Source organism: Caenorhabditis elegans, chromosome IV, assembly GCF_000002985.6.
Source record: "Caenorhabditis elegans chromosome IV".
In the NCBI taxonomy this organism is placed as follows: domain Eukaryota; kingdom Metazoa; phylum Nematoda; class Chromadorea; order Rhabditida; family Rhabditidae; genus Caenorhabditis; species Caenorhabditis elegans.
The window spans coordinates 8,303,066-8,319,430 of record NC_003282.8 but is presented as its reverse complement, the minus strand read 5'-3'; the positions used below and the strand labels follow the sequence as shown (position 1 = coordinate 8,319,430).

The 16,365-nt window shown below is 35.8% G+C and overlaps 2 protein-coding genes and 2 non-coding genes across 4 annotated transcripts; 1 reads left to right on the top strand and 3 right to left on the bottom strand.

Annotated features, from left to right (window-relative positions):
* Positions 1–6,484: 6,484 nt before the first annotated feature.
* F35H10.10 (G-protein coupled receptors family 3 profile domain-containing protein) lies at positions 6,485–12,116 on the top strand. Its single transcript, NM_068999.8, has 12 exons — positions 6,485–6,672; positions 7,179–7,317; positions 7,373–7,751; positions 7,806–8,682; positions 8,741–9,740; positions 9,836–10,191; positions 10,238–10,457; positions 10,507–10,680; positions 10,726–10,939; positions 10,992–11,335; positions 11,380–11,606; positions 11,652–12,116. Exons 1-12 carry the CDS (start codon positions 6,511–6,513, stop codon positions 11,772–11,774), a joined length of 4,215 nt encoding a protein of 1,404 aa, NP_501400.1. The 5' UTR covers positions 6,485–6,510; the 3' UTR covers positions 11,775–12,116.
* On the bottom strand, positions 7,286–7,431 carry F35H10.14. Its single transcript, NR_056303.1, has one exon. It is a non-coding gene; the product is annotated as an Unclassified non-coding RNA F35H10.14 (non-coding RNA).
* On the bottom strand, positions 9,105–9,202 carry F35H10.12. Its single transcript, NR_001505.1, has one exon. It is a non-coding gene; the product is annotated as a small nucleolar RNA F35H10.12 (small nucleolar RNA).
* On the bottom strand, positions 12,062–15,463 carry vha-5 (V-type proton ATPase 116 kDa subunit a 2). Its single transcript, NM_068998.10, has 5 exons — positions 15,320–15,463; positions 13,019–15,028; positions 12,747–12,972; positions 12,524–12,698; positions 12,062–12,471 (listed from the first exon to the last, which is right to left on the bottom strand). The coding sequence occupies exons 1-5, from the start codon at positions 15,434–15,436 to the stop codon at positions 12,378–12,380; spliced, it is 2,622 nt and encodes an 873-aa protein (NP_501399.1). The 5' UTR covers positions 15,437–15,463; the 3' UTR covers positions 12,062–12,377.
* Between the last annotated feature and the right edge of the window lie 902 nt (positions 15,464–16,365).

Below are 16,365 nucleotides of genomic sequence, written 5' to 3'. Positions count from 1 at the left end.
TTACGAAAATATAAGTTATAGTGAAGAACAGCATTTATCAGCTTTTTGAGTTATTATTTATAATTGTGACACTATTTGAAAACTAGTTTTGAGTTAGATTGATAAAGCTAGCGCGGGCTGAAAATAGACATGTGCTCGTTTTTTGATATTTTTGCCACACGTACGAAGAGGCCTAATTTGAAGTTTGAAGCTTTACCTCGGCAAAAAAAATTTAATTTTACTATCATTAAAAATCTATAGTTCTATCTTTATCTGTATGTTGCTGTATGATGTTTTAAAAGTATTACAGCTTCACACCCTTCCAGAACAACAGTCATAAATCAACTTTTTATTGGAACATTCAGTTAGTTACTACTGTATCCAACTGTGTAAATGAGATTTAATACAATTGAATTTCTTTGATTTTCCTTGTTTGACATTTTAGGTAACCGACCTTGAGAAACTTTTCGAGAGAGAGAGAGTGAATGATCGACCTCTTTCGGCCCATTTTTTGAATGTCATCTTTACTTTTTTACTTCATTTTCTGGTTTTTGTTTATTTGGTTGCAAATGTAGTCTATGGCAGGCATTTTACGGGGGGCCCGACTCCCGCTCTCCCATCGTCTCTCGCCCGAAAAGGCCCAGTTTGTGGTGCTAGCGAAAAGGGCAAGTGAATAGGCTTTTAAAATTTAGTTCTTTCGAAGATTCTAATGATACATTTCTTTCAAAGTTGTTTTGTTATCGTTATCTAAAAATAAAATGCGCTAGATAATTGAAACCTTTCTCAGATTCCCTTCTACCGCAACATACTTTTTGTCATTTGCCATACCTATAAGGAAAAGCCAAAAACATTAGACAGTTTTCTGGTTTTCTTTTTCTATGTGAGAGACATCTACAACACGCGTAGAAAAAGTAACAAACTGTCATTTCATCTTCCTCTTCATCTCTCCTTTTTTAGTATTTTTTATTCAATTCAATGTGGTGGCTAAGAAGAACGGCTTAGAAAGGAAGATTAAGTGGCCAAGATTGTGTAATACAATAAATGAGCGTAAGAGATGAATGAAGATACATTCTCGAAAATTACGTCCATTTTCTCTGAAATTTATCTGTAACTGGCCAAGATCAATTAGAAGAAATAGAAGAAGAAATAGAAAAAAAAGAACAGTCAATTAGTTTTGAGATATTTATTTGCACTGTATACAGATTATAGTTAGATTATTTTGGCTAGGGGTGGCACGTAAATGATGCCCAGATTTTGAATATTTCAAATAGCTGTACAACTCCACAGCTGTATAGTTTATCTAACTTATCTTTTACCTCTACAACTAAAATGGCTTGCCAACTGATGCTCTTCAAACAAAGCCATATTAGATTATCTTTTCTCGTGTTTTGTGATTGAGAAGTCATCAATTATCGGATAGTTTACGACCTCTTGATTCTCTCAAACATTGATAGATGATTGCATCTTTTCTTCGATTCACTCCCGATTTCACTTTCGTCTCAAGAAGAACTGAATTGGGGTTTGGATAGAGAAGTTCTAAACGATTTTATTCGAAGTTTTTGTTTTGTTGTTTTGATACAGTATCCATAATATTTCAATCGAAGACCATAAAATAAATCACAGGTGCAAATTTGGATCATAGGAAAGAGCTCATTAACCATTTTGAAAAACTGCTTGTTACGCAAAATCTTGACCCAAATAGATCATTCAACCGATGAAAAATCAGCGGTTGGGCAGGTTAACACTTGTTTTTCTGGGTCAAAATTGGTATGAATAATTTATTTATTAGGTTAGCCAGTAGTGTTGTGAAAATTATATTCTGTTTTAAGCGATAAAAGTAGTAATGTAAGCCCGTTTCAATATATTTAAAAAAATATTTGTGAGCACAACGGGATCTGAAATAATTTCCCAATTTAAAGTAGTAGCGTAATTGTTTTTTCAATTCTCAAAATTGCTCAAAATAGTCTTAAAATACCAAGTTCTCCTAGATGCTCTATTAGCTATAAATTCAAATTTTGTCAGCTTGACGGTGTCAAAATTTATTTGTATTTAATTTTCTGCCAAAGTAATGCAAGATAAAAATTAAATGACATCTGATTTCACCTATCATTTCCATGCTGAACTCTCATAATTTTGAAAACTACCAATTTTAAATTTTAGAAAAATGTTCGGTTCGACGTCTTATTTTAAAAACTTCAATATTCTATGATTCCCTGCCCTAAGTCGTCCATGTTACATTCAGTCACAGTTGATAAATTCAAATAAGTTGTTCTTCTTTGCCTGTTGACCATCACGTTGACCATCGTCTAGTTTTTATGATTTTGATGGCAAACAAGCGTACTATTCTTTTCTCATATCTCTCTTGATCTTCCATTAGTTGTCCCACATTTGAAGCGTATTCATTGAAGCATGACCAAACTGTTTTGCCCTCCATCCCTCTTTGACTTTTTTTGGCATATTTATCTTTTATTAATTTCTGATACCGCTTTCTCTACACTTCTAATTAGAAGTCTCAGTTTCCCGGATCCAAATGCGCCGCGCCGCATTGTTTCATTTCTAAAAAAAAACTATCTTCACAACAGGAGACAACGTTGACGACGTCGACAAATAAGGATAGATTCGGAAGAAAAAGCTGAAGAGATTCGGAAAGTTTTGCCGCCCAGTAGTAGAAGAAGCGGGATCCCTCCTCCCTTACCATGCGGCCTGCTTGATCCTTATCTGTGTCGAGCGAGATGTAAAAGAAAAAGATGAAAACTTGCATGTTTTCCACCCATGTTCGAGACCTATTCCATGTTGTGCCAACTTTTTTAAGTTTCTCCATTGCTCAGCACGTTTCAATTCAAAATACCGTTTGCTATACCAGTTTTCTAAAAAAAATTCATTTAAAAAATCGTTTTTTTTTTTCAAAGTTTTTCAATCAAACATTTGGTGAAATATTTACAGATAAATTAACTGCAAAAAAAAGAATAGGTTGGTGCACGACTTATCTTGTTCAACTTGTTTTCCTTTTTAATGTGCAATCAACTTTTTGATATCAAAATCTGATTATTCAATTCTCTAGAATTCTAGTTTTATAACTATTTATCACAAAGACTTCATTAAATCCAAAAATGGATTACTTTTTCCGGTTAAAATGTTCATTTATGCCTTATAAAAGCGTATTGTTTTTCGAACATGTAGACATATATCCCCAACCGTGTAATTATCTGCAATTATTCCTTTTTCTCAATCTATTGGGTATCGTAGAAATGAAAAGTTGACTTGACTTGACTTTTCATCGTCGTCCAAGTCGACTTTTTTGTTGTGTAACTAACTTTCTGTTTCATTTTTTCTGACATCTTCGTCGTATTCTTCATCTGAATCTTCTGAATGGCTATTTTCTAGTAAAAATGATGACATCAAGCTGATAGATTCCCCACAATTTGTAATATCGTATTTTATGCATCATTGAGTTCAGATTGGGATGCCGGCATGGTCATTTGAATCTCAAGAATCCTGATTTAAAAAATGTTTTGGTTGACGTAACTCGTAATCTAGGTTGAAAATTAAGGTGACACCTCAAAAAACCAAAAATTCTCATTTCCACAAAAAAGTGTGTCCCTTGTCATGTCATCGTCATCTATTCTTCTTTTCAAACTGTTTTCTTTTTTACTTTTTGTACGAAATCAATCTATTCATCATGTTTTCATTTTACGCTGCTGTTGCTGAAAATTCATGTGTCTCTTTACTACGCATAATTATAAAGTTTCTCGCGAATTCCTCAATGTTTATAGCCTAATAAGGTATTGTAAACAATGCTAAAAAAATTTCTTTTAAATTTTTTTGCATCCTTTAATTCAGCACATAAAAATTATTTCAGTTATCACTTGACCAAAGCTTAACTCGAAAGAGTAATTTCCAGTGTGATAAATCAGAAAAGAAAAAACTTTGAGTGTTCATTACAAATCAATATATCAATTTTTCAGTTTCAAACAAATTATATTTCCCAAAATGAAAACTTCCCTTGAAACTTGTGCTAAAACTGTATAAAAATAGATCGCGCTCCACCTGAACATTTTCACCTTCTGAGCTCTTCTCAATGTCCAATTCACACTCCAGTCACACCTTTTCCGGGCACCAAGAACATTTGATGATTTTGCAGCGTCCATTAGATTTTGAAAGTTGACACAGAGATGTTACTTTTATACGACCGACTCGATCCCCAAAAACTAAAAAATCTTTGAAAGATGTATGTTAAACGCGAAAAAAAAAGTATCTAGTATCTCCACGCACGCTACTGCATAAGAAACAAATTGTAGAGTGATTCCTCAAAATCAGTATATCGTATTTCAAATAGTGAACCAATTAATTTGAGAAATTACACCAAATTCATTTTGTCAACGTAATTCAAACCCAAACCGTCCAAACCGCTGGCGAAAACAATTTTTGAAGCAAAAAAAATATGGATGTTCTACTACTTTTATCATAAAGAGTTGTAGGCTACCATCTATTTTTGATTTCAGATAAAGTTTAAACAAAACTTGAACATTTCCCCCTATAAAAATCCTTCAAAATCATAGATTTGGTAAATTACCAAATTTTGGAAAAACGTGAACTTTTATGAGTAACTTTGGTGCAGGTTCGAACTCCAACAATGTTCAAATATAATCCAAAACATCTGAATTTACATTTTGATCAACTTTCCAAATTACAATAACCTAAAACTCAGTACTTGTCGCTTCTTGACTTAAATTTAGAAAATGTTTTAAGATCATTTGAAAAGACTTCTACTACTACTACTACTACTACTACTACTACTACTACTACTACTACTACTACTACTACTACTACTACTACTACTACTACTACTACTACTACACTATGATATCTAGTTATTTCAGCACGTTAGCAGAAATCTTAAACATGGTTCTGAGCGGGGCCTTAATTATTAGTTTTTTAGATAGTACAATCTAATTGTGAAAAGTTTTAAAACTTATACATTTTTTTGATGGTCACCCAGTTGATCAACGCCGTTTTTTTTGAAAGACACACCGCTCGAAAAGGACAATTCACCTTGAACCATTCGCCTTAACTTGCATTTTATTGACTATTCAATTCTTCTAAACACTTGTATTTCATTCCAACTTGTCATCAGAACGAATACATTTAAATTAGTTTATTGAAAAGTTTTACCTTGATTTTTTAATTCGTTTAAAATTTCATTCTGGATCTCAAAATGTATCGAGTTCTATGATGTACTACGGATTTTTATTAGAAGTGCTATGTTCACTTTCTAAAAGAATAGTCCAAAAAATCCGAAATCTACTCTGACAAAAACAGCAATCGACAAGTTTATTCGTTCCCTATGCTTCTATTTTTTATTCCGACCTCCTCTATCACATCCATCATATCCATGCATCTGTATCCGACCAATTCATCGTTCTCTCCCATCGCTAACAGTATCATAATCTGTCTTCAGCTTCATCCCCTTATCCTCCCCCTCTTCTTTCCAATACCCATCCGCTTCAGATTCTGCCTAATTCTCTTTCTCTTCATCATGTTAGTTATTGCGCCTTTTCCTCATCTTTCACATCAAACCAGCTTCTTTTCTGCCGACTTTTCTTTGCGTCTCTTGATTTCTCATGTTATTTCTCTCCGTTATTGTACCGTACTCCTCTGCCACCTTGTCTTCTAACGTCTTCAGAATCAGAATCAGAATTGATTACTTTTTTATTTATTTATTCACGCTCTTTTTCTTCTGATGATCATGATTCTGACAACCATAGGCGAAAGTAATAAGTATCTCATCAACCTTTTTTCACCGAAACCATATGCCCACAGTACATTCAACTTTTACTTGTTGTCCCAGGAGGAAGAGAATCTCACTACATTCTCTTGGACTTTCCAGCTCACTTTCTCTCTAAAAACCCTTTTTCTTTATCTTTTCAAGTATTTTGTTCACAATTTCTACAAGTTAATTATTATTTGAAATTCCCGTCAAGGTTTGGGTATCTCGACAGTTAGAACCAGCCAATGTCTAACCAGAGTTAAAAACGACGAAAAAAGTTAGGATCAAAATTGGTTTAAAAATTATCTTTTTTAGCATATTTCAATTGCCTGCTACATCTGCAAAAAACTTTTATTTGTTTGTCGACGTGGTTATTTTATCAAAAGACAATTGTCTAACCTTGGCGGCGTCCCGCTTCGTCCACTTGATGCAATATCTTTTTTGTGTTGATAACAAAACTTCTCCTTTTTCTGTCCATTTTCTTTTTCTTCCAATTTTTCCCGATCTTTGTGATGTCCTTCATCCTGCCGAAAAAAACGAGGTCAACTAACTGAACGTTTACAAAAATTCTAATCTGCACTTTCATTAACTTTTCGAGATGCTCCTTAGGATTCAAATTTTCATTTTTTGTAAAAGTGCAGATGTCCTCTTGTTTTAATATTTTGAAAATATATCGTTCTCTTTGTTTTTCTTCTGATTCTCATATGATTTTCTGTGAAAGTTATGATTTTTTTTCAGGAATGATATAAACCAGAACACAGGCGATGATGATTGTACCGTATTTGGTAGCACTTGTGCTACTAATCTTATCACCCCCACCTGCCACGTCATCAACGGCTAACATCTCGTCGTTGATCGAAGCTCTTGGGCCAAATAAATTATGTTCGGTGTATGATCCATTCAAAGTTCTGCCTGAAAATAATAAGGTAGCAAAATTAATATCATCTTTGATTCGTTTTTTTTACAAAATTCACAACAAAACTTCAAAATGAACTTTAGCTTTCTTGTAAAGCTTTCTTCAATAAGTTAATCTCTTAAAATTCAAGCGGAGAAACTTAACTCCTACTCCCTGAAGTTTTGATCTGCAATTGTAATTGAATTTTTTACTAAATTCGAGACTCGTAAATTTGCTCCAAAAGTGATGTTTCACAAACTTCCGGTGACTGAAATGTGATCAAAGAGATCCCGAAATTTCTGGGATTTAAAAAACAAATATTTTTTCAAAATTAATTTTGGAGTTTTTTCAGCTAACTCCATCAACAAAAATAATGAAAAAATGCAGTTAAAAGCTTAAATAGAAATGAGTTGAGTCTCGTAGTATGTTAAGTATATTAGAAGAAGATTTCAAATTCAACTGTTTTTTTAAATATGGGGGTGTATTGCTTATCTTTTCTTATTTGCCTATTGTCAACATCTAAATTAAGAGTTTCAGTTCCAAATTGGCGGTAGCTTTCCACTTCATCAAGATGACTGTACTACTCTTCGACCGGACACTGTTCAAGAGATTGTTGCAATTCAATGGGCACTCACACACTGGAATCAAAAAGATGAGAACGGTGATTGCAAACTTGGTAAGCTTATTTTAAGTTGCATTCTTCTAAAATACTCATATATTAATATTTCCAGGTCTATACGCTGGAGATACCTGCTCGCGGTCAGCAGAATCGCTCTCTCAATCTCTTCGATTCTTAGATTCAGTCGGTTATCACGAGCCAAAAGAGTGCAGAACTGAAACTCCTGGTGCGAAGTTGCTCGGTTTGATTGCTCCAAAAGATTATGAATCATCGATGTCTCTTGGAAAATTCTTGTCGGTGTCTGCGATTCCAGTGGCTGCGTACTCATCTGAATCTGTGAATGCGTTGACAGAGCTCGATGTTGAAAATACGATTGCCACGTCACCAACAATTGGAGTTTATGTTGAGGCTTTGATCAGATTGATAAATCAAATGAGAAGCAATCTGGTTACTGTAGTTGATGATGGAGCTCAAAATCCTGTTGTTAAAAAGTAAGGGAAAAACGACTTTCCTAAAACAAGTTTGGTAATATTTTCTTTTTTCAGAGTGATCTCATACCTTCGTGACGCCGATATCTTTGTCTCCGAATCCATTCCAATCGATCATCCATTCCTTGCTCAAGCTCTTGAAGACAGTGATTCATCAATTGTTGTTAGTGTTCTTAACAAACAACAATTACTGAAAACTGTGAAACATCCATCCATCTATGCAATGTCAAAAATGTGGATTTCAATTCCAACCGAAGGAGAAGCTCTTGATGAATCCGAGCAATTAGAATTACTACATAAAGATGCAAAACTTGAAGTTGTTTCTCTTCAACCAAAATACAAAGAATTACCTCAATTTAGAGATTATTTCATTCGAGTTCTTCGTAACAACTTCAAGAATTACCAACTTCTAACTTCATACATTGAACAAGTTTATAATTGTACAAATGAAGACTGTAATTTGAATAAGGATGTCATGATGAAAACATATGTCCAAGCAAGAACTGCTGAAGCTTCAATCCGAATGACCTATGCTTTTGCTGCAGTTGCTCAGATAATTGGTGCCAACAAAGAATATGAAAAGACATGTTCTCATGCTTCATCAGAATGCACAGAACTAATTATGGAAACTTTGGAAACAATGGATTATGCATTCAACAAACAAGATCCACCAGAGTTTGCTGGAGAAAGATTACAATTTTATCGAGGGACAGAAAACATTCTTCTTGCTTCCGGAATGCAAGTTGAAGCTATCGAAATTTATAATCAGGACAAGGAACCCGTGACGTCACGGTTATTGAGTTTCACGACTGGAAATCCACCAACTGTGATTATGTCTTCATTGAGATCTGCAGATCAGAGACTCCGATCAATTTGCGCTCCATATCGGCCATTCTGTGGACAATGTCCAAATCTTCAAATTGTTAACTCTGATGTAAGTTGATATTAATCTAAAAACTCAAAAAATCCGAAATAAAATACAACATTTTCAGCACCACTTTTTGTCGATCCCTCGTCATTATCCTCTCTATCTTGTCGGTCTCTTTGATCTTCACAGTGGACAAACTTGCCAATCAATGGCTCATACCGATATCTCACTTCCAATGGCATTTGTACATACAGTTTGGACATTTAAGCAACGATTCCCTCAACTCGGACTACTCAAAGATCTTGATTTTGGAGCACTGCTCATTGACAGTTGTTCATCAGGAAAACAGGCAATTGAGTCAGTTGTTCGTTCTGAGACCCAGTGTTTCCGATTCAATCAGGCTGGACGAAATATTACAATTGTTCCAAAATCTGTATTTGGATATGCAAGTGCTCTTCATGGAGATTCTCAAGAATCATTGAAAGGATATTTCTCGTCAGGAGATACAGATGCTTCATTGGTATCTGTTGATTCTGAACATTCGGCTCTTCAAAGATCTTTCACTGCTCTTCCATCATCTAGAAATCAAGCTTTGGCTCTTTTGAAACTTCTCAATAGAATGCAATGGCAGTTTGTAACCGCTGCATTAAGTGAGCAGGATCCAGAGTCGCTTTCTCTTTTCCGTGCCTTTGAAAGACTCGCTTTGGATCGTGGTGTTTGCCTTGCCGAGGTTCTCAATATCGGAGGATCTAGACTTGATAACATCAGAAGTACCACTAACGTGACTATTGTGTTTTCCACGGCTCGTGATGCAGCCGACTATCTTATTGCTTCGAAGATACGTGGAAACCATGTCAATGTCATGATGGGAGAAGCTCATGATTGGTATCTACATGCTCCAAATAATAAGGAACTGTTCCCTGGAACAGTTTCAGTTCAACCAAGAAATATATTGTATGGAGATTTCCGTGAGTGGTTGGAGACAACAACTCCTTTGACTCTTCCTGAACTTTGGTATTGGTCGTATATTGAGTCAAGATATGGATGTGCATTGAGCCAAAAGAGCAAAGTTATCTATGGAAAGATGTGCACAGGAGACGAGCTTCTCAACATTGAATCTCTTGGTGAGTTATATGGGTATTCAATTAGCATTAATTGCATTAGTGAATAAAATCCAAAACATTTTTTCCTAATTCTATAATGACTTTATAATTTTTAGGCCGAATGACCAAGGCTGGTTACCTCTCGCGTGGAGTCGAACGTTTCCTATTTGCAATGGACTCTGTCTACAAAAGTCTTTGCCCAGCTCAAAATGGATTGTGCCTCGAGTTCTACGAACAAGGACGTAGACAAATTCTCACTCAACTCAAGAAAACATCAACTGAAGATGACGTGGAGATTTATGAATTCCTTCCGGATATCAATAATCATTTCACTTATCATCTTATTGCCAATTGGACTTTAACCACTGGATTGAGAATGACGAATCAATATAGAAATGGAAATGGAGTACCAACTGAGAGCAAGTGTCAACCACCAATGTGCAAGTGTTTCCTTGATGGTGATTTCTTCCAGGTTAGTTGGAATAATTCATTTTGAAATTTCAATTTTCCTATTTTAGCGACCACTTGACTCATTTGTATTCCGCCCTGATGAGCCAGAGGGAAGTGATCAGTCATCATATATCAAGAGACAACCAGCTTTTGGATCTGAAAAAATTGAATATCAATCTGTATTTGAGCACATCACTACAGGACACTGGAGAGATCATCCACATAATTATGTTCTTCTAGCTCTGATTACAGTTCTTGTTGTTGTTGCAATTGCTGTTCTTGTTCTTGGTAAGTGTGAGATATCTAAGATCTTTTTCTACAGTTTCCTGAATTTCAGTTCTCGTAAAACTGTATCTACGTGTTGTCAAAGGTAATCAATCATTGGGAATCTCTCTGCTCATTGGAATCATTATTCTCTATTCTACTGCATTCTTCTTTGTCTTCGATCCGACTGATTCAGTATGCAGATTGAGAGTTATATTGCATGGATTGGGATACACTATTTGTTTTGGTAGGAACTTCTAAATAATTTAGTTTATAAAAGTATCATTTGCAGGAGTAATGATTGCCAAAGCAACTCAGCTTCGAAATGCCGAAACCCTTGGATTCGGAACAGCAATCCATATATCATTCTGGAACTATTGGCTTCTTTTATTCTTTATTGTCGGTGTTCAAATTGCACTTTCTATCAGTTGGTTCCTTGAACCATTCATGTCAACAATTGGAGTAATTGACACAAATGTACAGAGAATGATGTGTACAATGGGAAAGTAAGTAGAGAATTCTGAAACTCAAAAATTTATCATTGATATTCAATTTCAGAGTTGAATTCGTAGTTTCCAACTTCTACGTCATGATTCTCATATTCATGGCATTATTTATCAGCATGCTCAACAGAAACATCAAGAGAAATTATAAGGAAACAAAATGGTTACTGTATTCAACAGTTCTATGCTTCTTCACTTGGGTCGCATGGATCACACTTTACTTGGTTCTCGATCATGAGTTCAGGGACACTGTTATTGTCGTTGAACTGGTTGCCTGTGCAACAATTCTTCTTGGGTTCTTGTTCGGACCTAAAATCTATATTCTTCTATCCTATGAGCCAGTTGTAGTTGCATTTAAGAGAGATCCATTCCCAAATCATACTGATCTATTCGAAAAAGGTTTGTTGAACTTGATTTTGAGTATTCTCTTATTCAACTTCCAGACGATGATCTTCCATCACAACGTGCGGTGTCTCCAGCTTCATCAACATCTTCTTCTTCAAATCGTTCATCATCTGGATCCTCATACACATCATCTTCAAAACGACCTGTTAACGCTGTTGGACCACTTCCATTAAACAAGAATGTTGAGGATCAGTCACCAATATTCCATACGGTTATGAGGAAGAAGACCAAAGTTCGGCGATCCAATAGCGAACATGATACCATTGTAAGTTGAATCAAAGTGTAAAATGCGTATTCCAATTATTTTCAGATGAACGTTGGTATTCCGATGACATCGGTCCCTATCATTCGAAGTCCATCGGCTCGTGACGAAAAGGTTCATCGAGTGGCCATATCGCCACCAATTCGAGACTATAATTCGATCAATCATTGATGTACATACCCCCTCCCCATCCCAAAACCTCCTCGCCGAACCCCCACATAATTGACACGTGTATAATCCTCAATCTTTCCTATTTTTGTGTGTAATATCTCCATATTTGTTACAAATATATTTATGTATCTAGAAATGATTCCATGTTGCTAGTCCAACTACTTAGCCTCTGCCTCCCTCCACAAGCCTACGGTACTATTCCGTCACTGAGATTCGATTCGTTACTGTGTGTCACTTCTTTTAATTCTGAAATATTTCTGTTGAATAACTGCGACAACAAAGTTGTTGTTGCTCCAAATCATTTATTTAAAGAAAAAAAACAAATAAAAATTTATGAAATTATGCTATTGGCACCGGAAATAAAATCACTTTTACACAGGACGCTCACAAAAAAAATACGCATTACTTATTTCTCTCGAATTATAGAGAATCGTTTTTAATATCAAAAACTGAAAAATATCCAGAACTCAAAAGAAAGAAGCCATGCGCAAAAGTTATAGTCAAAATTATGGAATGTCTAGGAATATTATGAACAAATTACGGCAAGATGTATGGAACAACTAAGCGAAATCGAGAAGAAAAGGGTTGGAGTTCAAATATTGATTAAGCTGCTTCAGCCTCCTGAAGAGCTGTCTTGAAGGAGTATGGTACGAATGGATATCCAAGACCAAGATAGAATTTGGATTGGAACTCGACCCTGAAAAATGAATTTATAGCTACTTCTCCAACTGTAGTTGAGAATTTCTTACCAATGGAGACGAAGTGTGTGAAGGAATGCAGACAATCCTTCCATCAATACCAAAATTGAGATAGTCAACACAAAGAAGATGAAGAATACAACATAGACTGCAATGAATCCAGCAGTTCCAGAAATTCCAAGACCTCCGGTAACGAACACCATGTGCCACAAGACTTCAGAGAGCTCTGTAATTTGAAAAATAACTGATATGTAGCTTAAAATTTCCAACATACGAGCGTGAGCAAGAGAAAGAGCCCAAAGACGAAGATAAGAGGCAGTGTGAGATACACATCCGAGTACATACTCAATAGTGTGAATAGCTTGATGAACCATAATATCTCCGAAGGATTCATCTTCGTGTCCTCCGTGCCCGTGTTCTTCATGAGCTGCTCCTTCTTTCTTTGATCCTCCGTTCAAAACTATTTCACTGCTATCAGAGACAACATTTGCACGGACAGTCTGAAAAGTTTGAAGGTTCTAAAATTTAAATTGCGAATAAACATACCGCGTTTCCATGAAGTTCCTTTGCCTTTTTCTTTTGTTGCATAACATGATGGATTGGTTTTCCAAACAACATTACTGGAACACAAATGACAGCAATAACTACCAAAATCATTTCAATAACAGATTGGCCTGGATACCATTGAGAAAGATAACAAGTTTCAACTTCTCTATATTCTCCATTAACTTTTCCACCGTCTACGACAAATCCGGCATTACGATCCTTCATCATGAACATATTGATAAGTCCAATAAGAAGAGATGGAGCACAATGGGAACCTGGGTAGATTTGGCCAAAGACAGTGGCTTCCTTGGTCCAGAAGAAGAGCCATTTGAGGATAATTTGAAGGCACAGGTACATGAAAATACATCCCATGAAGAGCATCTGTGGAATGAAGACTGTGAAAATATCGATTTTAGATTTGTTGTATGTGTGATTGAAGAATGAAAGAATGACTCCAAATGTCATCTGACTGATTCCGAGGATAACAGAAAGTTTCATTTTCATGGAATTCAAAAAGTTGAGCTTATTCTCAGCAATGTTCCAAATTGGATCAACTCCGAAAGAGTATGGACCTCCAGCATGATCATATGCGTCTTCTGGAGCCAGCTCCACAAGCATCTCCTTTCCATGTTCTGTTCTGTTTATCCATCCTTCAATTTCAGACGCATTGTATGGATTTTTCCATCCACTACCGAAAATGTTGAATGACTTGGCAAACATATCGTTGTAAATGATTCCAGCATGGATCGAGAAGAGACCCATTAGAAGAATAATGTAACGACCTCCAAAGAACATATTGAAGATCTCATCCTTGATGTTTCTGGCTTGAAGATTCTTCTCACGAAGCACAAACCAAAGTCCTGCCATCAACATGATACATCCATGACCAAGATCTCCGAACATGCAGGAGAAAAGGAATGGGAAGGTAATGATTGTGTATGGAGCTGGATTCAACTCACGGTAAGTAGCAATACCATAAGAATCAACTATTCCTTGGAAGACAGCTGTGAACTTGTTAGTCTCATTATAAGTTGGTGGTGTAACCGATGTCTCGAGGATGTTTAAAACAGGCTTGACAGAAGATCCACTTCGCTCTGCTCCAACTTCAATTGCCTTACGAACATCTTCAACATGCTTCAATGGAATCCAGCATTCTCCAACAAAAAATCTTCCGATTCCATCGAAGGTGAACAAGTTGAGCATGTGGAAAACTGTTTTGATCATGCGAACTTGCTTCAGCCATTGATGATGATTGTTGGCAGCTGCTTGAAGAACACGGAAACGATGTTCTCTGGTCTGTCCAAGAACTGTTTGAAGATCTTGGATACGAGCACGAACATCATTTCTAGCAGATTGACGTTCCTTGAAAGTCTTTGGGCAGTTCTTGAACAGCTTGGCTTTGAATCCATCGCAAACTTTCTCAACGATTGAACGCATGCGATCTCCTTTCAAGAAAATGATGAAGACAGATTTGTGAACCTTCTCTCCAGTTCCTGGATCTTCGAGTTCTTCCTCAATATCACTGGAACGGATGTATGCAGTGTGATGGCATGCACGCCAAAGAACACGTTCAAATCCATTCAGTCTTTCACGACGGATAATTCCAACCAAATAGTTGACTGGTCCTTTCTCAACACGTGGAACTGCTCCTTCTTCATCAAGATTCTCAAGTTCTTCTTGTGCCTGATCATCAACTCCTCCTTGGAAAAACTCATCAGTCTTATCAAGAACAGCGTCCCATTCTTTCAAATCCATGAAATTTGCCTTGAGTTGAGAATCAGAATCATTCATACTCTTTACATCTTTCTCCAATTCGGTAAGAGTTCCCTCCAAAGTATTGAGCTCAGATGTTGGGAGAATTGTGTAGTCTCCAGTATCAACTCTTCCAGGGATCACAATCTCATCCTTGACAATTTGACTCTCCAAGAATCTCAATTTTCGTTCCATCTCATCGTAACGACGGATGTCTTTGACAAAGGTTCTTTGGAAGCTATTCACATTTGGGTTCAACTGAAATAAATTACGTTATGGATTAAGCATGTGAGTTTTTAAAATGAGCTTAGATAGTTCTACTTTTTTTCTTGACATGAGTCCTCGAGTTGTGCACTGCAAAAAGTTGCAATGTCAAATAATCTTGGGAAAAGTATCAGAACACTTAAAATTAAAATTTGATACTTTTACCAAGAAGAGTTAACCATTGCGGAAAACGTTGCAAACTCATTTTCACATATTGTTGTTTTCTTCTAGATAATATTCGTTTTATTTGTCGATTGCATACAATCCATCAGAGCCTCAACTTACATCCTTAAATTGAACATATGGTTGTTTTCCAATTTCAGCAACAATGTTGAACGCAGCATCCTTCTCCACGATGAGCTGGCAGAAGCGCATCTCCTCCGAGCGCGACAACGACCCCATCCTCTTTTGTTTTTTGGGTCTAACTAACTGAAAAAATGATGTTTGAATTCCATTAGAGCTTCTGATACTGTAAGTTAAATAACAAAAATAACAAAAATATTTGTTGAATGGCTCATCGGGTATGTGAGCAACAAAGGAGAGAGATGAAAATGTTATTTGATTTACTGTTGACTTCAAAGAAATTTGATTTTGAATTGAACTTTTGAGATAGCCCTGATATGATCAAAATGCGAACAAAAAAGAAAAGATGGCAAACAAAATGGCAGGGGAATTTTCAAAAAATGATTGAAATTCTCACAGTTCTCAATTCATATTGGAAATATTTTCAAAGGAACTTGCGAAGTAAGGAAAGAATAAAACGGTGAATTGTTGCATTGTGTTTTCGAGAATATTGGAGTTTTCTTATTCTTTCAAGAGGTAAACTTTTGTTTTATTTTCAGGGAAGGGAGTCCAACGTTTCCGAAAAACATATAAAACCATATTGGTGAAGAATTAAAATTAAATCATCTATTTAAATTAGATAGTTTAACCCAATAAATATGTTTTCATATGGTGTAGATAGACCTTCCATGCAGGTACAAAATGCCTATACGCCTGCCTAAAGACAATACAACTTTAAAAAGTACCTGGACATACTTAACCACAAATATATTTTAAGTCTGATAACTTTCTTTGCTGTAAAGTAAGTCTAGGTAGTCTTCATAGCTATAATTAATCGGATCGTCAATTTGAACTAATCCAAACTTTCATGAAATGCTTCTGTTGCTGGAGGTCTAAGATCTACTGTCAAAAAACCAATTTGAAAACTAATCAGGAAAATAAGTTATCAAAAAGCTACTTTTTATGGGTATGTTTCGAGAGGAAAAAACAACACAAAAAAGGCAAAATAGTGAATAATCGAATGCCTCAATTGTTATAGTTATGGAACC

Excerpts from the sequence above, each read along its gene's own strand:
- F35H10.10 (NM_068999.8), top strand. The coding sequence starts at position 6,511 with ATGATGATTGTACCGTATTTGGTAGCACTTGTGCTACTAATCTTATCA. Across the intron at positions 7,752-7,805 it reads CAAAATCCTGTTGTTAAAAA|AGTGATCTCATACCTTCGTG; the intron begins GTAAGGGAAAAA and ends TTCTTTTTTCAG. Across the intron at positions 10,681-10,725 it reads GGGATACACTATTTGTTTTG|GAGTAATGATTGCCAAAGCA; the intron begins GTAGGAACTTCT and ends TATCATTTGCAG.
- vha-5 (NM_068998.10), bottom strand. The coding sequence starts at position 15,436 with ATGGGGTCGTTGTCGCGCTCGGAGGAGATGCGCTTCTGCCAGCTCATC. Across the intron at positions 15,029-15,319 it reads CATATGTTCAATTTAAGGAT|TTGAACCCAAATGTGAATAG; the intron begins GTAAGTTGAGGC and ends AATTTATTTCAG. Across the intron at positions 12,472-12,523 it reads CACACACTTCGTCTCCATTG|GGTCGAGTTCCAATCCAAAT; the intron begins GTAAGAAATTCT and ends TTCATTTTTCAG.